This window comes from Balaenoptera borealis (assembly GCF_965194805.1).
Source record: "Balaenoptera borealis genome assembly, chromosome: 5".
In the NCBI taxonomy this organism is placed as follows: domain Eukaryota; kingdom Metazoa; phylum Chordata; class Mammalia; order Artiodactyla; family Balaenopteridae; genus Balaenoptera; species Balaenoptera borealis.
In genome coordinates, this window is record NC_138862.1 from 69,910,894 (window position 1) to 69,938,364 (window position 27,471).

A 27,471-nucleotide genomic window follows, 5' to 3' on the forward strand; every position below is an offset into this window, starting at 1 on the left:
TCTAGGCGCGTGGGCTTCAGTAGTTGTGGCTCGCAGGCTCTAGAGCACAGGCTCAGTAGTTGTGGCACGTGGGCTCTAGAGTGCAGGCTCAGTAGTTGTGGCGCACGGGCTTAGTTGCTCCACGGCATGTGGGATCTTCCCGGACCAGGGCTCGAACCCGTGTCCCTGCATTGGCAGGCGGATTCTTAACCACTGTGCCACCAGGGAAGCCCCTAAGTTGTTTTTTTATAGAGTGTCTGGTAGCTTCCTGGTGTCAGGGGAAATGGGCATTAGGTATTTTATTAGGCAGGAAACTCTCAGAGGGCAAAAATTGGGTCTCCCCTCCAAAGGAGCAAATTGCCTGAGATAAGCACTGTGTTCTCCTTAGATGTGGAGCTCCCTAGGGTGGTGGCACCTTTCCTTCCTCTGTTTCTCATCCAGTGTTGCCCAGTGTTCAAGGCTTTGCACCTGTGGGTGGGAGTGCAGGTGCGGTGAACAGGCATAAGGCGCCCGGCTGCTCTGTCCTCCAGGGCCATCTCAGAGATGGCATCTTGGCCTGTAAATATGATCAGTGACAGTGTTTATGGTACTGAGAGCAGTTAGAGAAGGCGGAGGGCTCTGAGGGTTGGGGTAACGAGGAAGATTTGTTGTGAAATTAAAATATTTAATTCATGAGAGAGTGGTTTTAAGCTACCAGAATTCTGAGCAGTTTGGACAAGTGTTATTGATAAATATTCCTACTGCCAAAAAACAAGACATGGTCCAGTCTCAATGCCCTGGAGGGGGATAGCCCTCCTGGATAGCCTTTTTATTCCAGAGCTGGATTTGAGTTCTGGGCCACAGAGTAATGGGTGAATCTCTGGAATCCTGGGCAGGGGGGAGGGGTCATGAGCAGCAGCAGTAGGTCAGATTCTAGAGGTTCTGCTTAGACTGGGCTAAAGGATGCTTCTGTCTATCTCTGCCTCTGAAGCAACTCTGGAATAGAAAGACATAGTTTAGAGTATATCACTTCCCTAAACATAATGCATATTCATCACCTGGGTTTCTTGTTAAAATACAAGCTCTGATCTTGTAGGTCTGGGGTGGGGCCTGGGATTCTGCATTTCTAGCAAGATGGTAGATGATGCTTGTTGCTTTAAGTAGGAAGGATTTAGGACTCACCATTAGGAAGCCTTTCCTTTGGGCTCCCTGGCATTCTGTACACTTGATGTCTTACCTCTAATAATACTTCATTGTCCTGTCTGCATACCTATCTACCTCTGCCTGGAAGACCCCTGGAGAGCAGCGTCCATTTATTTGTCAAAGTATCACCACAGCCTAACATAAGGCCTAGCACATAATAGGTGTTCAATAGAGAATTGATAAAAGAATGACCCTGGGAATAGGAAACTGTCCAAATAATGCCAAAACCAAGGTTCTGCATAATGAGCTCTTGGAATTCTCAGCTATAAGCCAGATCTCTTTTGTACAGCAGATCAGTCAGTGTTTCAGTGCCACCGTGATCAAGGCTCCCATGCTGGACACCACAGGGATGGCGTGGAAAGAGGAGGCAGAGACCTGAGCATTGGGAAATTTGCTGTCTCAGTGGCAAAACAGGGTTAGGGCCCATTTGATGCAACATTAGCATACTTACACAATAACTTCTAACTAAGTGCAAATTAAGGGGGTGTGACTGAGAACCAAAAGGAAACAAAGAGCAATCCATGGGTACCTTGGCAGCTTGCACCTCCAAATGCTCAACACTTACTTGTTTCTTCACTTGTTGAAATCATGATTGCATCCTAAAGGAGGTTAGCATAGACAAGGCACCCAGCTGCCCTGGGAGACTCACTGTCATCCCAGAGCCACAAAACCACAGACAGGGCCTGTGACCCAAGGGCTGGTCCTGCTCTTGCCACGTGGGGCCACACAGAGGCTGGGAGCCAGAGGGAGGATCATCGGCATCTTCCAGCAACAGAGCAGTGACTAGGAAAATGTGAAGAGGAACAGGCAGCAGCAATGTGAGCATAACCCATTTGGAGTGAGGAGGAGGTAAGAGTGGGGCTTGGAGAAGACCCATGCTGGAGATCCTGGGGAGATGTCGGTGGTAATTTTTACTTCCCTAATAGACGCAGAGCATTTCAACTTTGCTAATTAACAGAACAGCAGGCTTGTAAATCTGACAGCAGCAGGACACGAATGGGGTGGGATTAACACTGAACGGGGGAAGTGTGCCTTTGTCCTTAAGATAAAGCACAGCATTCATGTTGGGCCAGGCCCATGAGGGAACCCTCTGGTTCTTTCTTTTCCTGCAGTAACCCCAAGGGCACAGGGACCTTTATTTCTTCTCAGGCTTTCTTTAGAGGTAGCAAGGGGCCTAGAGTTTATAGTCTAATAGTGCTATCAAATGTACCTTGTATCAGAGAGAGTAATTGCAGTTCATGTCTTCCTCCTTCAAGGTGTGTATGCCCCCGGAAGTTCTCCCATCACTAGTCTCGCATTTTGGTAACTTGGGCTGTCCGCAAAATGGGGTGACGTGCCCTGAACATTCCAATCCCTAAACTGATTCCTGGGAAAGAATGGGTTGGGAGGCCAGGGAAGAGTTTTTTTTTTTTTTTAAACATCTTTATTGGAGTATAATTGCTTTACAATGGTGTGTTAGTTTCTGCTTTATAACAAAGTGAATCAGTTATACATATACATATGTTCCCATATCTCTTCCCTCTTGTGTCTCCCTCCCTCCCACCCTCCCTATCCCACCCCTCTAGGTGGTCACAAAGCACCCAGCTGATCTCCCTGTGCTATGCGGCTGCTTCCCACTAGTTATCTATTTTACATTTGGTAGTGTATATATGTCCATGCCACTCTCTCACCTTGTCACATCTTACCCCTCCCCCTCCCCATATCCTCAAGTCCATTCTCTAGTAGGTCTGTCTTTATTCCCGTCTTGCCCCTAGGTTCTTCATGACCTTTTTTTTTTTTTTCCTTAGATTCCATATATATGTGTTCGCGTACTGTATTTGCTTTTCTCTTTCTGACTTACTTCACTCTGTATGACAGACTCTAACTCCATCCACCTCACTACAAATACCTCCATTTCATTTCTTTTTATGGCTGAGTAATATTCCATTGTATATATGTGCCACATCTTCTTTATCCATTCATCCAATGATGGACATTTAGGTTGCTTCCATGTCCTGGCTATTGTAAATAGAGCTGCAATGAACATTTTGGTACATGACTCTTTTTGAATTATGGTTTTCTCAGGGTATATGCCCAGTAGTGGGATTGCTGGGTCGTATGGTAGTTCTATTTTTAGTTTTTTAAGGAACCTCCATACTGTTCTCCATAGTGGCTGTATCAATTTACATTCCCACCAACAGTGCAAGAGGGTTCCCTTTTCTCCACACCCTCTCCAGCATTTATTATTTCTACATTTTTTGATGATGGCAATTCTGACTGGTGTGAGATGATATCTCATTGTAGTTTTGATTTGCATTTCTCTAATGATTAATGATGTTGAGCATTCTTTCATGTGTTTGTTGGCAATCTGTATATCTTCTTTGGAGAAATGTCTATTTAGGTCTTCTGCCCATTTTTGGATTGGGTTGTTTGTTTTTTTGTTATTGAGCTGCATGAGCTGCTTGTAAATCTTGGAGATTAATCCTTTGTCAGTTGCTTCATTTGCAAATATTTTCTCCCATTCTGAGGGTTGTCTTTTGGTCTTGTTTATGGTTTCCTTTGCTGTGCAAAAGCTTTTAAGTTTCATTAGGTCCCATTTGTTTATTTGTGTTTTTATTTCCATTTCTCTAGGAGGTGGGTCTAAAAGGATCTTGCTGTGATTTATGTCATAGAGTGTTCTGCCTATGTTTTCCTCTAAGAGTTTGATAGTGTCTGGCCTTACATTTAGGTCTTTAATCCATTTTGAGTTTATTTTTGTGTATGGTGTTAGGGAGTCTTCTAATTTCATTCTTTTACCTGTAGCTGTCCAGTTTTCCCAGCACCACTTATTGAAGAGGCTGTCTTTTCTCCACTGTATATGCTTGCCTCCTTTATCAAAGATAAGGTGACCATATGTACGTGGTTTTATTTCTGGGCTTTCTATCCTGTTCCATTGATCTATGTTTCTGTTTTTGTGCCAGTACCAAACTGTCTTGATTACTGTAGCTTTGTAGTATAGTCTGAAGTCAGGGAGCCTGATTCCTCCAGCTCCATTTTTCGTTCTCAAGATTGCTTTAGCTATTCGGGGTCTTTTGTGTTTCCATACAAATTGTGAAATTTTTTGTTCTAGTTCTGTGAAAAATGCCAGTGGTAGTTTGATAGGGATTGCATTGAATCTGTAGATTGCTTTGGGTAGTATAGTCATTTTCACAATGTTGATTCTTCCAATCCAAGAACATGGTATATCTCTCCATCTATTTGTATCATCTTTAATTTCTTTCATCAGTGTCTTATAATTTTCTGCATACAGGTCTTTTGTCTCCTTAGGTAGGTTTATTCCTAGATATTTTATTCTTTTTGTTGCAATGGTAAACAGGAGTGTTTTCTTAATTTCACTTTCAGATTTTTCATCATTAGTGTATAGGAATGCCAGAGATTTCTGTGCATTAATTTTGTATCCTGCTACTTTACCAAATTCATTGATTAGTTCTAGTAGTTTTCTGGTAGCATCTTTAGGATTCTCTATGTATAGTATCATGTCATCTGCAAACAGTGACAGCTTTACTTCTTCCTTTCCGATTTGGATTCCTTTTATTTCTTTTTCTTCTCTGGTTGCTGTGGCTAACACTTCCAAAACTATGTTGAATAATAGTGGAGAGAGTGGGCAACCTTGTCTTGTTCCTGATCTTAGTGGAAATGGTTTCAGTTTTTCACCATTGAGGACAATGTTGGCTGTGGGTTTGTCATATATGGCCTTTATTATGTTGAGGAAAGTTCCCTCTATGCCTACTTTCTGCAGGGCTTTTATCATAAATGGGTGTTGAATTTTGTCGAAAGCTTTCTCTGCATCTATTGAGATGATCATATGGTTTTTCTTCTTCAATTTGTTAATATGATGTACAACGTTGATTGATTTGCGTATATTGAAGAGGAAGAGTTGTTTTATCTTCCCAAATTGCACTGAATCTTGCCAGGGAATTGGTTCCCAATACTTTCTTTCAAAGCATATTGATCTGATAACCTGAAGATCTTAAAGGCTAATAAATATGAAGAGAAGGTTTAAAAAGTCTCAGAATACTAGAGCTGAGTGGTACTCTGGAGATCATCTACTCAGATCACCAGCACTTGGTGTGACAGATGAGGCCACTGACCTTGTGCAAGTCACTTTAGGAAGGGTTAACATTACATTCACGTATTTATTCTTTCATCAAATATTTATTGAATATTTACTATGAGTCTGCCCAGACATGTACCTGGGAGTGAAAACACGTTGCTATTTCATTGGTCCTGTTTGAGTTAGCGTTCAGTGAAGTTCCCCTTTCTTATAGATTCTGACAGCTGGTTTCACAAGGATGGTGGGGGAATTGACACATAGAATCTTTAGCCAGTGCAAATAGGTTTTCTATGCAAGGTCACCAACTTCTGAGCTGCTGGGCTAATTAGTTTAGCTCTACTTGGCTTTACATAATACATACATTATTGAAAAGTTATTTGTAATTCAATTTTTTGGCAAATGAGAAACTAATTCAAACCACTAAGGCAACTTTTATTTGAAGAAACCCTGGAGCAAATCCTTTTATAATGTGAAAAATTTTGTTGTTGCTGTTGGAAGTGATTATCCCCTATTTAAGGATTTTGTAAATCTGGACACTTTAGGTTTTCTTATGGTGGGCACACAACCTGGGAGATAGCTCAGTTGTGTTCTGAACGGGATGAGGGAAGACTCTGGCCTGAGAAGAGGAAGCCCCGCTGGGAATCTTAGACCAGCCCAACCCAAGATAGTGACATATACTCGGGCCAACAATTGCAAGCTGCCTGGACAAGCTGCTCCCCTTCTCTCAGGTCTTGGAGTCTGGAGGGGAGAACGGAGAGGTGGGGCATGATGAGTGGGGTATGCAGGATGAAATTCCAAATTCCCTCTCTCTCTCTCCACAGGTGGGAGTGGGGAGAGGGCAGGATGAGGAACCTTTTGCTTCTTTTAGAGCAAATTTCAAACTCTTCCTTAATATCTGGGGACTGTGTGGAAATAGAGCCGTCTTATATACTTTAACATGGTAGGGGAAGCAAGGAAGAACAGTGGAAAAAAACAGGACAGGAGTTTAGGAGAGAAGAGGATTGTGTGGATTCTTATTATACAGTAAAATCTCATTACTTTCGGTCTTGCTATTTTCGAACTTGTAAATAATCTAGACGAAGACAGGACTGAAGTTTAACTTTTCTTATTAAAATTTTTTCTCTAGAAATTAATAGTGTATGTAGTGATGTAAAGGAGAGTGTTTTAAAACTGATGTATAGAAAGACACAGTCCACATATGAAAATAAACTATTTTCATGCAGAAGCATCATTCTACTCAAGCAATTCATATATTAAAGTTGATCCTTATCTAGTTGGTAAAGCTTGATAGGACTCTTCCTTGCCCAGGAAGCTGAAACTTCTTATTGCATCATGGTGAAAATTTACCTATGTATCTGTTTGTAATTTCTACAATAATTTATATGGATCCTAATTAGTTTCTACTAGTGAGGTTTAATTGCTTTCCTGTGTTGGAAGATAAAGTCAGAGCATAAAGATCTGTAGAAACAAGAAAGTACAAAACCATGCTTATAGTTAGAACTTCCTTTTTTATGGTGTTATTTTTTTTCCTCTATTGCCCACGGTCTTCTCAAAGTGAGCCTTGCAGCTGGTTAATTCAGCATCAGCTACTCTGGGCCAGCTTGTAAAGAGAAGCAACTAATGAAAAAAAGCCTCACTGTCTTCATTTAGTGAAAAATGAAAAAGAAGAAATAGGTGAAAGGGTCAGAGGCCCTTTGGAAATTTGTTTGGGGTTAGGGTATGACCTCTGACCGTGGAAACTGGCGTTCTGGGGATACTTCTCTTCTCCTCTTTGGTTGAGTGTGCAACTGTCTCATTTCCCTTCCCTAGGCCAGTGATCTTAGTCCCAGGTTGTTGCCAGAATTCCTAACAATTTTGGATCCTTGAAATAGTCAATGTTTAGGGATTGAGACACCCTGAGTGGGACCATCCTGTCCAGCACATTTCTCCCCTCTGTAAATTGTCAGGTTGGGACCACAAGAGAGTAAGCCAAGTGGAGAAAGGCACTAGAAGGGGTGTCTGTGGTCTCTGGTTCTCTCTCACTGAGCTGACACAGGGCCGCCACTCTTCTGGGGTCCCTCTGTGCCATGTCCCTAGAGGCGGTACACAGCAGAGATTCCATCACAGCCTGCAGGGCTCTGAGTGTGGGCTGGCTCTCCCTGAGAGTCTTTGTGGGGTACTCAGGGTAAATGATAGGGGTGCAGTGGGCTGGCCTGGAGTTTTTGTGAGCGTGTGTAAGCTGAGTCCTCCCTTCCCACGCATCGCACACGGGGCTGGGTTGTCCTTTGCCTCCAGAGGCTGCTGTTTCTCGAGGCACATTGTTATTTTCCATTCTGTGTGAGTCCCAGGCCTCTGCCCCCAACCCTCTAACAGGAGCTCAACTGGACTCCTGAAAGGACTTTCCAACTGAGAAGCGAGATTTAGGCAGAGAAAGAGTTGCTGAAGAAGGGAAGGTGTTTCCTTCCCACGGGATTGACATTGCTCACCAGCTGTCCATTGTGGACTGAGGACGGTGTTACTGAAAGGGCGGGAGAAGAGGTGGGGAGGGGTTTTGCACTCAACTTTGCTTGTCACTTGGGGATTTTCACTTTTCCCATCTGTAAAATGAAGACTAACAGTTGCTGTGCCACATAGAGGAAAGGCAAAAAGAATTTTTTAGGGCATTGTGGTCCATCTTGATGTTAATTAACCTGTTCAGCAGATATTTACTGAGTGTCTACTGTGTATCAGCCACTGTGCTAGCACTAGAAGTACAAAAATGATTTCTAAAAAGCCCCCATCTTCAAGTTCACAGCAACAGGGCTGTAGTTGTTGCCTCCAGGGCTTGGAGCTTTGTGTGTGTTTTGGGGGGTGACTTGGACGGGTCTCTCCTTGAAAAGGACCTGGAGGGCCATACCCTTGGTCACCCCTATGGCCCGGCATCATGTGGAAGTGTCCTTTCTGTTGTGGAGCCTCTCCTGCTCTTGGGCCGGGCTGTGGGGCCTGAGCAAGGCATTACTTTCTGGCTCATGATGGGGTTGGGAAACTAAGGGTGGAACTGAGGGATTCAGCCATTTGGCCTCTTTCACCCTTATTCTTTCTGTTTTGTTCTCTGACAGGGTCTTTTCGGAATGATGGTTTGAAAGCTTCTGATGTCCTTCCCATCCTAAAGGAAAAAGTGGCCTTCGTGTCTGGTGAGTGTCTATGGAAGCTTCCTTTATAGTGGACCTAGAGAAGGGGTGTGTGTGTGTGTGTGTGTGTGTGTGTGTGTGTGTGTGCGCGCGCGTGCGCGCGTGTGCGCAGGCACTCACTTCTCTGTGTGCTAGTGAGAGAGGAGTGGTGGTGGAAGCGATGCTCAGAGAAGCTGCTTCCTCTCTCCAGAGGCAGGCAGAAAGGGAAGGGAGCTCTCTGGTCCCCGCTGGGTGTCCTGGAGGATGTTCACAACAAAGGGTGAGTACCCTCCCCCCACCATGCACCCACACACATCCACCTCATCCCACCCCACCCTCCCAGGCTTGTCAGGGCCACAGGAGCTGCTGAGGCCCCTCTGAGAGATGCTCCAGCTGGAGGGGTCTGTCCCTTTCACACATTCCCACAGGTTTTATTTGGGTTCATCTCTGGATGAACAGGTGGACAGGGGATTTAAATTTTTTCTTGCTCCTTCTTATCTCTTCTTCCAGCAAAGGGAACTCAAGTGAGTAGTTGTATCTATTTATTTATTTATTTTTCTGAATAGTACTCATTTCCTACTTCTCTCTCCAACCCATCTTATGCACTGGGTCCCTTTAATGTCTAATTCAGGGGTTATCAAACTGTAGCCTGTGTTTTGCTGCCGGCCAGCCACCTGTTTTTGTAAGTAAAGTTTTACTGGAACATAGCCATGTGCATTCACTTAGTAGTGTATTAATTAGCTTCCTATTGCTGCTATAACAAGTTGCCACAAAGCTTGGCGGCTTACAGCAACAGAAATGTATTCTCTCACAGTTACGGAGGCCAGAAGTCCAAAATCAGTTTATTGGGCTGAAGTCAAAGTTTCAGCAGGCTGTAATGCTTCAGGAGGCTCTAGGGGAGAATTTGTTTCTTCCCCCCTTCCAGCTTCTGGGGGCTGCCAGCATCCCTTGGCTGGTGGCCACATCACTTCCACCTCTGCCTCCATGGTGGTATTGCCTTCTGCTCTTCTGTCTGTGTCAAATCTCCCAATGCCTCACGGTAAGGATACTTGTGACTGCACTTAGGGCCTACTCAGATATTCCAGGATAATCTTCCCATCATAGGAGCCCTATCTGCAAAAGCTCTTTTTCCAAATAAGGTGACATTTACAGGTTCCAGGGGTTAGGATTTGATATGTTTGGGGGTCATTATTCAGCTTTTTACAAGTATTGTCAATGGCTGCTTTGTTACTGTAACAGCAGAGTTGAGTAGTAGTAGTTCTAGCAGAGACCAGATGGCCACAAGCCTAAAATGTTTACCATGTGGCCCTTTAAGAAAAAGTTTGGTGACCCCTAATGTAATTGAAGCCAAACTATAAGGTGCACCAACATCACTCTGGGTGCCAGTTCTAGGGCATTAATATAGGCCTCCTGGATCAGAATCTCTGGCAGGGGCTGGGGGAATGGCAGTGTGAGAATAGCGAAGGATCATATTTTAAGAAATACACACAGGTGCTTAATACACCTTCGTGGATTGAGCCTTTGTTTCTGGATGATTCTGGTCATCTACAAGGAGTGGCGATTCAATCACAGTGAAAGAGCCAGCACAGTCCCACAGTGCAGGGGTTCACCCCTGCTGGGTGGGTGATAGCCAAAATGGAGAGAAGGGAGAGAGAGGAAGGGGGTTTGAGGAAGGAGAAACCAAGTAGCAGGTGTCTCCCACCTGACCAGAGGGAAGAGGTGAGAGGGCAGAGTATGTGATGGTAGTATGTAAGCCTTTGAAAGGTACAAAGTGCATTCCATATTATTATTATTATTAGTAGTAGTAGTAGTAGTGGCAATAATAATATAGTGTTTTGCTATTGTTTTTGCTGTTAGAGAGAGTGGCTGGGAAGCTGCCTTTCCTTTCCCCATTTAGTGTTAGTTGCTGGCATATCTTATTAGGTGGTAAGCCCCTGTCACTGAAGACGGTGAAGCTCAGGCTGATCCCTTGGCAGGATCACGTGGCAGCGACTTCAGTATGGGTAGAGGTGGAAGACAACCTCCAAAGCCTTTGTAGTCTTGGATCTGGGTGCTTGCTGAGCGTGTGGGAAGACCTTGTGTAGAGGTGCTGGGGCTGCTGGGCAGCACCAGGCCTCTGACTTCTGCTGTTGCCCATCATCTGGGTTCCCAGGACATGGCCCACAGCTCTGTAGGGAGCCAGAGCAGATCTTTTCCTTTTATTCTTTAATGCCTCGAGCCTATTTAACCTATTTAACCCCGCGTCCTCCCTCCCCCTGGGTGTCCTGCTAATTCTTCCATTCTCTATGCCTGATGCTTCCTCTATCTTCAGTGCATTCCCTGCACCTTCTGCCAGTTTGAGCCTTTCCTCTCCGTCCCAAGTCAGTTCCCACTTTGCCTCCTCCAGGAAGCCTTCCTGGCTTTTTTTTTTAAAAACACATCTTTATTGGAGTATAATTGCTTTACAATGGTGTGTTAGTTTCTGCTTTATAACAAAGTGAATCAGCTATACATATACTTATATCCCCATATCTCCTCCCTCTTGCGTCTCCCTCCCACCCTCCCTATCCCACCCCTCTAGGTGGTCACAAAGCACCGAGCTGATCTCCCTGTGCCATGTGGCTGCTTCCCACTAGCTATCTGTTTTACATTTGGGAGTGTATATATGTTCGTGCCACTCTATCACTTCATCCCAGCTTACCGTTCCCCCTCCCCGTGTCCTCAGGTCCATTCTCTACATCTGCATCTTTATTCCTGTCCTGCCCCTATGTTCTTCAGAACCTTTTTTTTTTTTTTTTTAAGATTCCATATATATGTGTTAGCATACGGTATTTGTTTTTCTCTTTCTGACTTACTTCACTCTGTATGACAGACTCTAGGTCCATCCACCTCACTACAAATAACTCAATTTCAGCCTTCCTGGCTTTAATGCATACCCTCTGAGCACCATTCTGTTCCACATCAGTTCAGGGCATATGAGTGCAGACAGGGTACATTCTGACATGGGAACCCTTGCTTGATTGTTCGTGGTTTATTTTTTCCCATGTGAATTCCGTCAGAGCCCTGGGGCAGGGCCCAGCCAGCCCTAGAAAAGAGCTTCCCAAGTGTAGGGAGTTGTCCTAATGGAGTACAGAGCAGCAATGTGCCAGGAAGGCAGTTAGTTAGGCATGAGGCCAGTAGCTGCTTCCCAGAGTAGGACCAAGGGGGCCGGGGGTTGCAGCTCATGCCCATGTGTCGATGTGGGCCAGGCAGCCCGGGGTAAGTCTTTTTTTTTTTTTTTTTTAATTGAAGTATAGTTGATTTACAATGTCTTGTTAATTTCTGCTGTACAGCAAAGTGACTCAGTTATATATATATATTCTTTTTCATATTCTTTTCCGTTATGGTTTATCACAGGATATTGAATATAGTTCCCTGTGCTATACAGTAGGACCTTGTTGTTTATCCATCCTATATATAATAGTTTACATCTGCTAATCCCAAACTCCCAGTCCATCCCTCCCTTACCCTCCCTCCCCCTTGGCAACCACAAGTCTGTTCTCTATGTGGGGTAAGTCTTATTCATCTGCACGTGGTGCTGGGAGCTTCGGGGCTTAGGGAACGTTGTCCTTTTGTGCCTGGGAAGGACGCTGAGGGTGCCAGGGGGATGACTGGCTGCATCTAAAAAAAAGCCGCAAAACAAAAAACAAACCAAAAAAGGCCCTTGTATCCTAAGCTTTTAGAAGACAGAACACAAAAATAAAACAAAATAAAGAAACCCAGAATTAAGTAATGCAGTGTAGTCGTTACATGTCTTTCTGAGCAGAAGCACTACAGGAAGTGCTGAGCAGAGAAACGAAGTGCTGGTTGAGCTCCCTCCCCTGCTGGTGCCCAGCACGGCCAGGGGAAGGGGAAGTTGCGCTGCCATGGGAACGTGCATTTGGAATAATCCAGGGCAGCCCACCACTGTGTGGGTGTGTGCACGTGTGTGAGACAGGATCTGTGGCTGTGCTCCGGGGCCTCTGTCGTTTCAGCCCTGCCCCATCCTGCTCCGTATTCTCAGCCGTGGGCTCTCCCTTTGCTCTCTCTCTGGCTTCCTTCACGTGCTTCCGCCTCCCACTTGCAACACCCACTGTCCCTTTTATCCAGCCTTCTCGTGCAGGCCCATTTCACCCCTGCTCTCTGTGTGCGGCCACACCCTCCTTTTGGCCCCCTCCTGATGTCCCTCTCTGCCGCCTTTTCTCCCATCAACATCAAGCCCGTGTTCCCAGAGGAACTCCACACTGCTGTGGTGCAATTTTATACTCTGGACCCGTGTCTCAAAGCATGTTCCATAGAACAACAGTCGCATGAGATGATCCTCAAAAAAAGAAAACGGGGTCTACCCTCAAATAAGTTTGGGAAATGCTGCCTATTACAGTCCCCCTCTTGGAGATTTGCCATGTTCATTAAAGCACATGTCCTTCAAGCACATGAAAGCGTTTCCCAAGCTACAAATAATGCATTCCCTTAAAAAAACATCATGTGTGTCCATTAGCATCTTGCAGAACTGTAGTTACATGGGCCAAACTTTTGGTACGATTTCCTAGATGTATGTTCTTGTCCTCCCCCCAAAGTACCCTAACCTACTTACCCTAGCTGGAGCCTGCCTCCCCCTGAAAAATGTGAGTGCCATCCTCCCCCACCTCAGTCAGGTTCGCCTTAACCTCCCCTCTTTCAGCCTTGCCTCCTCCCCAGCCCCGTCCTGCCCGGCCTTTGTGGGAGGGGACCAGTGTCGTTTCTTGCCCATCTAACCACCCCCTCCCTCTTTATTCTCTATATTCCCATCTTATAGCTCCCAGCACCAAAGCCTCCACTGAGTAGGCAAACAGCAGGTGTTGGATGAGCAGGGGGATGGCGCTGCTGAAGATCCTGCCACCATCTCTACTGCCTTTTCAAAACTTGGCTCTTTTGTCTCCCGCCATCTGGGGTCCACTTCCACAGTGCACACTGGCTTTAGCAAAGGGTTCTCATTCTTTATCTCTGCTCATTGCCCTCTGGAACTTCAGCACTCATGTCAGTTATCAGTCAAATCCTCCAGCTTCATGGCTCCTCAGTCTCCGTGGCACCAAAGTCTTCCACCTCCCTACCGTGGCCACACACATCCAAGACCTTGAGCCTTGATATGTCTGTCTGTGACCTTAGCCTCTCACCTTGGACCATTGCTGGTGTTCCCCTATCAGTTGGGGGAGTATGGATATCAGATAAAACATCTGCTGTTCCCTCTCCCCTGGGAACTCATGAACCAGTAGGCCATTTCCTACCCTCACTGAGCCCTCCCCACTTAGCCCATGCGTTAGTTCTATTCTGCCTTCGCTCAAGTTAGAGCCTAGCATGGACACCACGGCCAGACCTTTCAACAGAGCTCTCACTGTGCCCTGGTACCCTGCCACCTACTCTTAAACCCACATGGTACCCAGTCCTGCTGTCCATTCTCTAGGGACACTCTCCAGCGGTGGTCCATCCTCCTTTCTCCCAGCACCTCAAGCCCACCCTTACCCTCAACACTCTATTTCACCTAGAGAAACAGTGTCCCCCAGGCACCGCTGAGCTCTCCCTCTCTGTAACTTATCTTTGTTTCCTCCTCCCTCTTTGAGTTCTATCAGTCTGCTGAAGAGAAGGGGGCAGAACCCCTCCCCTTGTACCTACTCTGAATCCTTGGTCCATCCGTTGTCCCCACTCTTTCCAGTGTAATGATTCTCTTCCTTTATGCCTGTTCCTCCTCTTCTTCCTACAGTCTTGCAAGTTCATCTCCTTTCTGAAAAATACCTGCCTTGATCATGCAGCCCTCTCTGGATTCCTTATCCATTCTTCCTGGAGGGAAGGAATTCCACTTCCCCAGGTCTTCTCCCCCCACCACCCCCCTCCCCTGCCATCTGGAACCTTCTGCAGCCAACATTATGAAACTCCTGTCTCCCAAGGCATAACTTGCTCCGCTCAGGAGGGACAGTGCCAGCAGCCCTCCAAGCCTCTTAGGTAGCCTTTGCCATCAGACCAGCCTTGGCTCCCCGTGTTCCCTTAGCTCTACTCTTAAACCATCCACAGAAGGTCAGTGAGAAGGACAACAGCTGCAGTTAAAACCACCCAAGAGGTACAGATGAACCTATTTGCAGAGCAGGAATACAGACGCAGACGTAGAGAACGGACTTGTGGACACAGTGGGGGAAGGGAAAGGGGGGATGAACTGGGAGATTAGGATTGACATGTATACACTACCATGTGTAAAATAGCTAGCTAGTGGGAACCTGCTGTATAGCACAGGGAGCTCAGCTCGTTCTCTGTGATGACCTAGATGGATGGGGTGGTGGGGGGGGGAGGGAGGTCCAAGAGGGAGGGGATGTATGTATACACATAGCTGATTCACAACATTGTAAAGCAATTATACTCCAAATTTTAAAAAAACAAAGAACACCCAAGAGTGAAAATCCTTCGGGTGAGGTCGAGGCTGGAGGGGAAGGTGGAGAGTGAGGGAGAACCTCCCAGCTTTGAGGGAACTTCCCACTTGATTCCTTCACTTCCTTTCTCTCCTGTGGAAGGCAGTTGGGAGATGGGGATCACGTACAAGGTAGATGAGATGAGGTTGGTTATCCATACATGGAACCAGAGCCTGTGGTTTGGAAGGTTTGGAGTTGGGGGCCAGGGTCAAACTCTGTGGTATATCTACACAAATCTGCCCTGGTAGGGGGCTGCAGGGAAGGGACGGTGGTGCTGACATATTTTTTTCTTCAGGGTCAGATCTCGCAGTGGCCCTGCTCTTGTTTGACCCTCCTTATTTCCTCCTCAGGAGTGCCCTGGAATGGACTGGATTTTGTTTGTCAAGACTTCCCTCTGTCTTGTGCTTTCTGGACCCCACAGTCAGAGGGAAACATTATTCATGAACTCATACTGGGTGGGGCCCTGGGAGGCTCTGCTTTTCCTTGGAAAAGATCCTTCTTCAGGGGGCTGAGCTTTAAGCTTCTTTTCCAGTATTGGTGGTGGCCATGCCAGCCCTTACTCCCTCTTGCTCTAGATCCCTTTGTGGCCCCTGCTCTGGGGGATGTTGGGTGGCAGCCTGAGATGCGTGCAGGATGGGGCGTCTGTGATCATGACACAGAGTTTTCTTTGTGAAATAGGCAGTGCCTGTAAGGACATAGTTACTACACCTTAGCTTCGTCCTCATCTAACCTTCCTGAGAAACTTGGTCCTGCTTCCCAATCATAGCATCCATTAACAAAGAAAATTTTAAATCGTAGAATAAATAGTGAGTAGAAAGTTTGGAAAATAGAGGAAAGAAAAAGCAACCATGTAAAATCCCAGCCTTCTGATAGCAAACAATGATTATCATCTCAGTTACTCCCTCCAGCTTTTTTTAAAGCCTGATATTTAGAAAACATTTGTAATCCTAGTGTGTACCTATGCATTTGCAGCGATTAAGACCTTGAGCATCCTATTCCCAATAAAGATTCATGTGCTCCTCCAGCAGGAGTGACGGGTGGCACCTCAGGCAGGCAGGCAGGGGTGGATCCTTGGTTGTGTAGAACACACTTAGGTCTTCTCTATGAATCTAAAAACCTCCCAGCAATGATGTCCCTGCTGGATGCTTTAAGGGCTTCTCACCGTGGTATTCAGTTAATCTTGAGCACTCCCTGCTCATAGAGGTCTGCAAAGAGAAGTGAACTGGAAGTTGAATTTCCAAAGACCATAGCACTTTTAATGGCTTGTTTTCTCAGTACGAGCAGTTATCACTTCCTTCATTATCGTCTCACATTCGTGAAGAGTACTTGTCAAAGTGCTTCCCCATGTGCCATCTTATCAGGTCTTGCAGCAACCCTGTAATGTAGTCATCATTATTTTCATCTGCATTTTACAGATGAGACATCAGAAAAGTCAAAAGACTTGCCCAGGGTCACGCATGTTCCCCGCACCCAAACCCCATGCCCTTGCCCTTGCTCTAAGCAGTGACTGGATTTCTCTGGGCACCATCCTTCTGCCTGTTTCCAGCACAGTTTCTAGCTGGTTTTCTTAAACTCCCTTCTCTTCCTCCCTGCAGGGGGCCGTGATAAGCGAGGTGGACCAATCCTGACCTTCCCTGCTCGCAGCAATCATGACAGAATAAGACAGGAAGACCTGCGGAAACTCGTGACCTATCTGGCCAGCGTGCCAAGGTAAGGTGAATGTCCTGCAGGGGAGGGAGGGGGAAGCTGGACTGATGCAAGGGAGTTGGAATGAGCCTCCATCCCTGCCAGGGGCCTGGCTGTTTCTGCCCTTGGAATGGATTCTAATTATTTCTGGAACATCATCACCCATTGTTCACCTCATTCCCATCATTCCCATTGTTACTGCTGGGATTCATATGGATGGAGTGGGAGCTGGATGTGGGAACCATGGGCAGAGGTGAAGGTCCTAGGCTAAGAGGACCGGGACAGGCCCTGGAAGAGATGACAGTGTGGCCTCGGGAGCAGGGATGGGAAACTGTTCTTTACCTTGGGGAAATGGGAATTCTGGCTGATTCCACTCTGGCTTGTGTAATGGATTTTTTTTCTAAAACCTCTGGCTTATGAATATGTTTGTGGCTTTTAGAGTTTGGGGCAAATAACTCCACTTATATCATTCAAGAGGCAGCCTTAAACTCAGTCTAAGTCATGCATTTTCAATGGGGGGTAATATTGCCTCCAAGGGGGATGAGAATTCGTTCTTGGGGATGGCAAAAAAAAACTTATTCTTTTATGTATTAAGCGCAGCTATACACATAGTACATAAACAGATATATACAATATATTCATGGTATTAAAATCTCATTGGGTGGGTGATTAAGGAAAAAAGTATAAAATGTCTCTTTTGGGGCAGGGGATGATTTTTAAAAAGGGTTGAGAAACACGGATTTCTGAGTGTTGCTAGGTGGTGCTGACCTCAGAGGGTGGTGAGGGAGACATGCCAGGGACATGGTGTATATTTTTAAAGAAGGGGTAGGAGAGGCCTTTGCATAGTCAGAGAATCATAGAATGTGAGAGCCGGAAGAGCCCTGAGAAGTAATCCAGGCAAATACGTGTCATGTTGTGCTTAGGAAACAAGGTCCATATGGGATTAGAGTTGCTTCCGGGGGTTGGGCAGCGGCAGAGCTTGGTCAGAACCCTCCTGACTCCTGCCCCAGTGCTCTCCTCATCCTTGCTCGTGGCCAGCAAGAACTCCATTCTCTGCCTCTTAGTGGGCTTGGAGCCTGTCAGGTGTTCGTTGTGGTGAATAAGAAGTGATGCCTGGGGCCTTTAGAACCTTCCTCTGGTCTCTGTGCATTTTATAGGGGAATTAGTCAATCACAGAGAGGACGTCTGCCTTTGCGGGGAGACCTTGGCTAATTGTTGAACATGCTGATTAAGTTCTTGAAGCAGGTGTCAAACGAGGCGAGCACTTCATTTGAAAGAGCTGTGGCACTGCGGGGGGGCACATGTACAGAGGTTGGTGGATGGTGACGGGCAGGTGGTAAAGGGGATTCAGGAGCCGTCATCGAATGCTTGGAAGGATGTGGAACAGAATGGGGAGCCCTGAAGAGCTCTAGCAGAAGGCTGTGGACAAGTAGATGTCAGATGGTGCCGTTCTTTTCTTCATGCTATCCACAGGGAACCTGACAAAAGATGAAAGGTCCTAAGCTCCAATGAAAGGGACTTAGGTTATATCCGAAGAAGAACTTCTAAACTTTGAGTGCATGAGACTCGGATGAAGAATAGAATAGAAGAGTTTTTCCCCCGAGGTCTTTATACAGAAGAAATATTCCCATCTGTCTTGGAGACAAGGAGGTGGATTAAATAACCCATGATTGATGAGGGTAATTTAGCAATTTAGCCATCTAGGGGCTAAGCATTTTTAAAAGCATCTTTCCCGAGTGTACTACTAACAGGAATAAAACTAGGCGTTTTCTGAAGCGATATATAGGAAAAGTTTTCTTGGGGACCCATGACAGACTCTTAGTTCTTTTAGAGACAGAAGAAATTTGGGATCCTGAAGGCTATGTTTTTCTTTCTGGTAGGTTTATCACATCCCTGCAGCTAATGCACACTCATCTTTTCTTTAGAATAGAAGGTGAAAGAATTGGAAGACCATTTTCTTAATTCTGACTTGTTAAGCAAAGATGGGACAAAACAGATGGGAAGCAATTAAAAAGGCAGAGGTTTCTGCTGAGTGAAGGGGAGCAAAACCCAAGAGGGGCTGGGAGGAAGGATGGTTGTGTGAAATGAATGGGAAGAAATAGTCCCACTATCCTGTGTGAAGGCCAGGTCATGTCTGTACTACTGCATTCAATTCTGCAACATTGAACTCTACCAACCCCCTTTTAGGAGCTACGTGGACCAGTTAGAGCAGGGGTCCCCAACCACCACTGGTCTGTGGCCTGTTAGGAACTGGGCCACACAGCAGGAGGTGAGTAGCGGGTGAGCGAGCGAAGCTCCATCTGTATTTACAGCCACTCCCCATTGCTCGCATTACCGCCTGAGCGCCACCTCCTGTTAGCATTATGGTGAGTTGTATAATTGTTTCATTATATATTACAGTGTAATAATAATAGAAATAAAGTGCATAATGAATGTAATGTGCTTGAATCATCCCAAAACCATCCCCCACCCCCTTCCATGGAAAAATTGTCTTCCATGAAACCGGTCCCTGGTGCCAAAAAGGTTGGGCACCACTGAGTTAGCGTGTTGTCAGGAGAGCAGCACACCGAGGGAGCCACAAACTGTGTCTCTTCAGTTGAAGGACTGAAGGATGTTTTCTTGCAGGAGTGAAAATGGAAGAAAAGTGATTCCTGACTTCAGGTATCAGGAGAGCTGCCCCAAAGAGGAGGGAACAGGCATGGTCTCTGTCGAATCAAAGGGTAGAAGTTAGAGAGATCAGGACTCTGAAGTGGAGAAGAAATCTGCCCAGGAGCTGTCCAGCAGTAACGCTGCTGCCTCTGGAGAAAGTGAGCTTCCTGTCGCTGGCTACTAGATGACCTTCTGTTAGCGATGCTGTAGGAAGGATTCCTCCAGTGGATTGGAGGCTGGATTAGATCATTTCTAAGAAGCTTTCCTGCCCTGAATTCTTTGTTTCTATGATACTGGGAAAAAATACATCATAAAACCTAGAACCTCAAAACAGTATTACCACCCCACCAACATACACTCTCTTTCTCAGGTTCCCTAAATAATTTAAGGCCTAGGATTTCACTTCAGATCTGGTCTACATCTTAAATCCTAAGAGAACTGCTTTCCTGTCCCCTTGTACTCTGGGTGGGAATTTTGAGGTATCAGCCGGGGCTAAGCATCATCCTGGAGCGATGTGTTTGTGACAGTACCAGTTACGCTTTCGGGATCCATCTCGGCCTGGGATGAGTCCTTTCCAGCTTCCCTTTCTTGCTCCTGCTGAGTATGAGCATCTATCTCCTTGGGCTTCTCCAAGCTTTCTGTTATCTTCTTCTGAGGAATCATGGGATATTAGGGTAGGAAGAGAGGCCTTAAGAGTCTTCTAATTCAACTTTCTGACAACTCCATTCACTCAATTTAACAAATATTTATTGAGTGCCTACCATGAGCCAGGGCATGGATAGGTATCTGGGTGAACTCCCGTGTTATCTTTTCTGCCATCCATCCTACACTTATCTAGCTTTTTTGTCCTTCTGCTCTACTATCTGCTTGCAGTTACTTGTACCTGAAAGGAGTGGAAAGGAAATACTCAGAAACAATCAGTTGATGAATGTCCCTAGAAATTGAGAGACAGATAGATAATCTAGGCTGAGAGTAAACAGTTACCCCAGCATAACTCACAGTATGGATAATCTACCCACTGTGATAATTGGGAGTTGACCATATGCTTGGAATAGAAATTTCTAAGTATCTAGTAAAGAAATCCCAGGTGGTTTTATTGCATTGAGTTCCTTCTCTTCTTCATCATTGTTATCCTGCTTTGCCATGATCATCTTTCTGCAGCTCCCAAGGGTACCGATTGTTAGCCCCTTGATGTATCAGCCACTTAACTCTGTTCTTAGCAGTGCTGCTGAGATGCTGGCTGAGTGTTCCAGCAAGGAATGCAGGTGTCATACTGGTGGGGAAAGATGACAAGAAATTAAGATGGGATATTCTGCAATGCCAATCAAACCAAGGTGTCAATATTCACAGCTTATTATTTGATAACATTTGCTCTTGTTCTGCTGATTTCAGCAAGAGATAAATTGGGCTTATAGCCAGCACTATCTTTGTGCAGCATCACCAGAAAATAGAAATAAGCAGAGAGAGCCAGGAAGACAGTTAAAAGATGAGTAGGTAAAAACTGCAAGGATTTCCTCCCATTATATTCAGCATGAGAGAAACCAAGCTATGGAAACTGTCATCACTGAATCCGTCTGTTGTAATGGCCTGTTGAGTTGTGTCACTGGCATCCTGCCCTTTGCTCTGAGATCATCAATTAAAGGAGGATGCAGGGAGTAGTGATGGAAGGTTCAGAAAATAGAGCCAATGAGGACATTTGCCTAAAGTTTATCCCTTTCCAGATCCCTTTCTAATTTTTTGTTGCTTATATATAAAGGGTTTATAATTTCTATTACACTTCCCATATTCTACACAAATTTCTTAGCAATATCAGTAAAGTGTTCCTGTTGTTAGGTGTACATAGTCCAAGCCCTGAAGAGCAAATAGTATTCTACTCTGCTGCTAAGGAACATAACATCACAATAGTAACAACCATTGTCGGTGATCACTTTCCTTGGAGCCATACAGACCCTCACAGCAAAGCGAAGAGAGGCATCTTCGCATAGACAGAAGGCACTGGGGTTCAGATCCCAGCTCTACCACTTCTGAGTCAGGGAACATATGACCACTCCACCCGGGTTATCTGAGAAGAGTTTAACAAAGGCACACTTGACAATGATGCGGGTAGGCAACAGGGAAAGCAGCAAGGTTTGGATTTCCAAGTTATCCCAGAGCTGGCAATAGCAGGGAGGGAAGACATTACGACTTCTGGCCCTGAAGGGGCAAGGTGAGGAGAGGTGCATAGAACCTGGAGAGGTAGCTGTATGAGAGGGCTGCTTGACAAGAGCTGTGACCTTCAGTAGAGAGTTGCCACCAACTCACGGTGATTCCACAATGTGGGGCAAGGGAAGTTGATACCCTTGCTTCACCCCTCCCATTCTCTGACCTCCTGTCATTGTTTGTCATTGATTGAATGCAACCAAAGCCAGGTGACAGGGGGCTCATTGAGGCAGTCCGTGTGGGTCAGCCTCCCAGGGCATCGGGTAGAGGGGAGAAGATGGAGAATGGATTCAGAGGGGCAAAAGGAAGATGCTTGACATAGGGTGAGACCTTGGGCATATGACTCAACTTTTCTGAGTCCAGTATTCTAATTTTTAATTTGGAAAAAGAACGACTATCTCACAAGGGTGTTGTGAGGAAACTATGTAGCAATCTCTCATGCCTAGCACCCAGGCAGGTACTAACGGCAGCAGGTGTGGCCACTGGAGAGGGGTGATTGGCCCCAGATGCCCCCGACCAAGCTGTGTCTCACCAGGTGTGGCTCACACCCCCTTTGCTTCCTTCCCACCTTGCCTAGTCCCTGCAGTAGGTTGGGCCGCCCCCTTGGGGGCACAGGAAGGCAGGCAGGAGGGCTTTAAGCCCTCTCGCCCCTCTAAGCAGGCTCCAGCCTACCTTGCCCTCACCCTGGAATCCAGTGCAGTGATGAAAATGGAGAGTCACCTTTATCCAGGTGCGGCCCAGGAGGCCTGGGCTCCCGGTGGCAGCCACTTAAGGCGGGCTAGAGCCACTCCCTGTCCCCGTCTGCTTCCACTCTAGACCTCGGTTTCCCCTTCCTTCCCTCACTCGGGGCACTAATAACAAGGAGCTAGCCTTGCCCACTCCCATCCTTCTGCTCCTCCCCACCCCCCAAGGTTCTGGTTCCATCTTTCCTCTGTTCACAAACTACCTCTGGACAGTTGTGTTGTTTTTTGTTCAATGTTTCATTCATTCCTTTTTTTTTTTTTTTCCAGAAAAGGATATTTTTTTATTCAAGTAACTGCAAATAGGAAACCAGAGCAGGGGGCCCAGGCTGGGACAAATAATGGCTACCTCCTCCCTGACAGAACAGGGGGAGAAGGTGGCCCCTACACCCGACGGTCACCACCAGCCCCCCTCCTTACTCTGCTGCAGCATCCTAGGGGCAGGGCCCCACCTTCCCTGGGACTGGGGTAGCCGGTAACCCAGCCTGCTTTGCCCCAGGCCCCTTCCCCTAAGAGCATCTTGGAGGAGGGGAATGTGGACAGAACAGGAGGCAATGAGGATGAACATTTGGCGCTGGTAGCAGCAGCAATGACGGATGTCTAAGGTGCCTAGCACCCGGACATTCAGTACTTTATAGTCTGTCTCCTAAAGGAACCTAATAATAATAATAACTATAAGTATAAATACATATATGGCAATATTTGCTACATATGAAGGAAGAGATGTAATGTATGTGTCAGTTATAAAGCATAATAATAAATGGAACACCTGAGAGCCCACCCCTAAAATCAGAAGCAGAACCTCACCTCTGCTCTTAAAGCTACCTGTGGCTCTTCCCCACCCTAATCTCACCTACTTCTCCCAGAAGTAACTATTATCCTCAGTTTTGTGTTTATCCTTGTCTGGCTTCTTTTGGTATAGCTTACCACATGTTTGCATAAATGATATATTGTTTAGTTTTGCATGATTTTGAGCTTTATAAAAATGGTATTATACCATGTATAGTTTTCTGTGACTACTGTGCTATGCAACATGGATAAATCTTCAAACATAATTTTGAGTTGAAAAAAAGCACTTAATGCTTCCAACCTCTGGAACTGATCTATTAAGTAATACATAAATGCTAGCCATTATTATTATCTTCAAACCTACATGATTGCACTGTTGTGAGTATTCTGTATACATTAACTGAGTTTTCACAGCATTTTGAGATGGGTATTATTTATTCCCATTTTGCATATGAGCAAACTGAGTCTCAAAGAGGTTAGATAACTTGCCAATGGACACACAGCCAGTGTAATTTGGAGCACCAGAGCCTGCGCTTTTATCCACTGAATAGATGAGGAGGCCAGAGTGAAGGAGGCAGTGGTTGATGGAGTGCAGGGGACAGATTTGGAGAGAGAAGGAAGGTAGACCCTGAAGGATAGGACTGGATTGGAGCAGGACAGTAGAAGAGGGTAGTAAGGAGATGAGGGGCAGATGATGTAATCTTGGTGGGCAGTGGCATCCTGTCTATCAAGCCTGCTTCCTCCAAGGTTCTCTTTGGATTTTAAGTGTGAAGCTTGCTGCAGGTGGGAAATGCAGGTGGCAGTTGCCTGAAACCTGGGTTTCTGCTGGCCAAGACAGCAGTGGTGACTGTGGATGTGCAGGATAATGGAGGTGGTGGGGGGTGCCTCAGACTTCCTCCCCCAGGTCTTTGTGTTCAGTTTTAGACACACAAATGCTACTCATTAATGCTCATCTGTGGATGATAGTCAACTATTTTTCAGTAATTAATTACACTAAGGGATGTAGTGGGGGGAAAAAAAGCACTTAAGACCATGGAAACTATTTAAAGAGATAAGTAAAAAGGCTGTCTGTAGTAGGGATGCTGAACATAAAGCCTGGAATGGTGGGGGTGGTCTCTTTTGTATTCTAGGGGGCTCATCCTGTTCTGTTTCCTCGGGTCTTAGATGTTTCTTTCACTCAGCCACCTGCCTAGTTCGATCTTGCCTTGCTCTGGCGTCAGAAGCACAATTCTGGCATTACTCAGCAGTCAGCTGATAGGCATTCTGAAGTTAGTTCACTTCCTTGACCATGCCACTGCTGGACTTGGCGGGTCTGTGTCTATGCTGGTGCAGTTCTGAGGCAGAGGGGCCAGCCAGAGGGACTCATGGAAACCCTGTGAAAAGCAACTGTGTGTGTGTGCGTGCGTGCATGTGTGTGTGTGTATGTATGTATGTATAGAGTGGGGAGAGCCAGCTGTGATGCTTCACTTGCAGAGGCAAGCATTTGTGATTCCCTGGAGAACAATAACCTGGACAATCAGAGGCGGAAACCATGTGGTCATGAAGTAACTATGAGAAGCAGCACTCATTATTCCAGAAATGCTTCCAGTAAACGCCTTTAGGTGATAAATCAAGGATCCAGCACTGGACAAAAGGATTCCTGTTGGAGAGGGTGTGTTGTTTTTTCTTCACATGCATCTTCAATGTGACCCTTAGAAGGGACTTTGGACATTGCCACTGACTTGGTGGGAGTGGAACTGTGGACTAATAGAGGAAGAAAGAGTGGCCTTGAGGACAAATATTGATCCTGGAAATTATTCAGGGGATTCCAGTCCAGGAAGAATGAACCCCTGAACCCTCGCCTGTAGGAGGAGAAATGTGCATGCAGCTGACAAATTGCCTCGCCTGTAAAATAGGCATAGAGATATCACCAGACACAACGGTAGTGAGGATTACTAGAGAACACAGGTAAGGTACCTAGCCTAGGACTCGGCACACAGCACGGGCTGGTGGCAAACAGTGGTTTCTTTCCCTTTCCTTGCTTGGCAGTGGGGACCTTGTTTTGTCACTTGTCCTTTATTGTCTCTAGCACAGCTTTGTCAAAGTCAAGGTTAGGGTGATGGTTAAGGTTAGGATAAGAGCTAGTAGAATAGTAGTAATAGTAGTAAGATCAGTATCGCCTAGCAGGCTTGTAATAAATACTGAATGAATGAATATATATGCCTAATAGTGTGATAAAGTCTTGGCCTCTTTTTCAAAATAGAAAAATATTTCTTTATTATAGAAAATAAATGCAGAAAATAGAAAGAATTTTAAAAAGCCACTTGTAACTCTAACCTCTAGAAATAGGAATAATTAATATATTGACATTTTACCTTCCTATATTTTTCCTTTGGAGATTTTTAAAAGCAGAATTGAATCATATTGGTTATTTAATTTTGCTTCTTATTTTATTCCACTTAATATTATACCCTAAGAATATTTTCATAACATTAAAAACTTTTTATGCATAATAATATATCTTGGGATACACCATATTCTAATTAACCCTATCATTAGACAGCTAAGTCATTTCCAAAACTTCAGTGCTGTAAATAACTCTCAGTAAACTTTTTTTGTGAACCTTTGTCTACATTTTTTTTTTTTTTTTTTTTTAGAAATATGTGCCGTGGGGTTTCCCTGGTGGTGCAGTGGTTGAGAATCTGCCTGCCAATGCAGGGGACACGGGTTCGAGCCCTGATCTGGGAAGATCCCACATGCCGCGGAGTGACTAGGCCCGTGAGCCACAGTTGCTGAGCCTGCGCGTCTGGAGCCTGTGCTCCGCAACAAGAGAGGCCGCGATAGTGAGAGGCCCGCGCACCGCGATGAAGAGTGGCCCCCGCTTGACGCAACTAGAGAAAGCCCTCGCGCAGAAATGAACACCCAACACAGCCATAAATAAATAAATAAATAAATAAACCCAAAAGTTAAAAAAAAAAAAAAAAACTAGCATGGCACATATTTCTTTTTTTTTTTTTAATTTTTAAAAAAATTTATTTATTTATGGCTGTGTTGGGCCTTCGTTTCCGTGCGAGGGCTTTCTCTAGTTGCAGGAAGCGGGGGCCACTCTTCATCGCGGTGCGCGGGCCTTTTCACTGTCGCAGCCTCTCTTGTTGCGGAGCACAGGCTCCAGACGTGCAGGCTCAGTAAATTGTGGCTCACGGGCCTAGTTGCTCCGTGGCATGTGGAATCTTCCCAGACCAGGGCTCGAACCCGTGTCTCCTGCATTGGCAGGCAGATTCTCAACCACTGCGCCACCAGGGAAACCCCTTTATCTACATTTTAAATGGCTTATTTGGGATAGATTTGTGGCAATCATGGATTTTTTTTAAGGCTAGTGATACACATCGCCACATTTCTTTCCAAATTTCCCAATTTATACTTCCAGTATGTCTTGCCATAGAGTTCCAAGTCTTTATATTTCTTCAAATTTAAGTTTATATGCTCCTTACTGCCCAGAACCCACTGTGCAAACATTGTCATTACCATCATCAAGAACCCTACTTTAGGGCCATATGTTATGCGCCTAAATCTGACCCTGGATTTGAAAGAGTAGAGGAATTGGCCACAGGGCCTGCCCTTTGGGGTCCTCCAGGGTAGGATTCCTTTCTCTTGCCTAAATTAATAGAGATGTTAAAGGGAACCATACATTAAAGTTCAGATCTGATAAGAAATCTATAAAGACTTAATTGTTTTTTGCCCTTGGTGAATCTTTAGTTTTGCTTCTGAGTGTATTTCAGCTCCTTGGCTGGTTGTGTAATTAGTTCCTGGCTTGGCACAAAGTAGTTGTTAATCTCCTCTGCTCTTATCTGAACTGAGGTCCTTATCTGCCTTCCACTGAGAAAGTTGGGTCTCCTTGGAGTTTGTCTCTGGGCAGCAATGTTGAACGAGCCTCTAAAGCTTAGGTGGGGTCATTTACTTTCTTGTTTAGGCTTCTGAAGTCTATGGCTCACCAACAACAGGCTGATTAGGAAGCTGATGTTTTTGGTTCCACTTAGATTAGGTAAACTTCAGCATTACTGGTGATATAAGTCCCAGTATATTCAGGTCTTTCAGGAATTCTTGCTGGAGAATCAGGATGATTTAAATTTAGTTCAGATTCATTTGGCTGGAATATTAGAAATGAGGGAGCTCCCTGAATATGGATACTGGAGAGACAGCCTGGCACTGGGGAAGAGGGTATGTTTTTCACTTGGTGGGTTCCAGATGTGGGGTTGTTTCTCCCTCCCCCATTAGGTAATTATTTTCAGCATGTTTTGTATTTCTCTTCACCTGTCATTGGTTAGGTTCTATCATGTGCCCCTCACTGGTGTTTGGGGTTGTGTATGTTTTTTGGCATATATTGGATGCTGACACTTCATGTTATGATGCTTTAGTTTTGTTGAGACTGCCTTTATCAAGTACGTATACTTCTGGCAATTTAGGTATGCTGCCACCAAGTGGTGGAGTACATTAGCTCAGCTGCCTGGAAGATAGAGATGGGTTTTGTGAGAGGCTCCAAATGGTAATATTCTGCTCTCTCCTCACTAGACCTTAGATTTTCTAGGCTTTACTTTTCGAATTTTTATTGAAACATTTAAACTTAAGTAACCACTAAG

General features: G+C 45.5%; 1 protein-coding gene across 1 annotated transcript in view; it reads left to right on the forward strand.

Moving 5' to 3' along the window:
• LOC309628861 (kalirin-like) overlaps nucleotides 1–27,471 on the forward strand; it is a 258,727-nt gene that overhangs the window by 177,730 nt on the left and 53,526 nt on the right. The window contains exons 3-4 of the mRNA XM_082392348.1: nucleotides 8,311–8,385; nucleotides 16,388–16,502. Of these exons, the coding sequence (XP_082248474.1) occupies nucleotides 8,311–8,385; nucleotides 16,388–16,502 (190 nt within the window). The remainder of the gene's footprint in view (nucleotides 1–8,310; nucleotides 8,386–16,387; nucleotides 16,503–27,471) is intronic.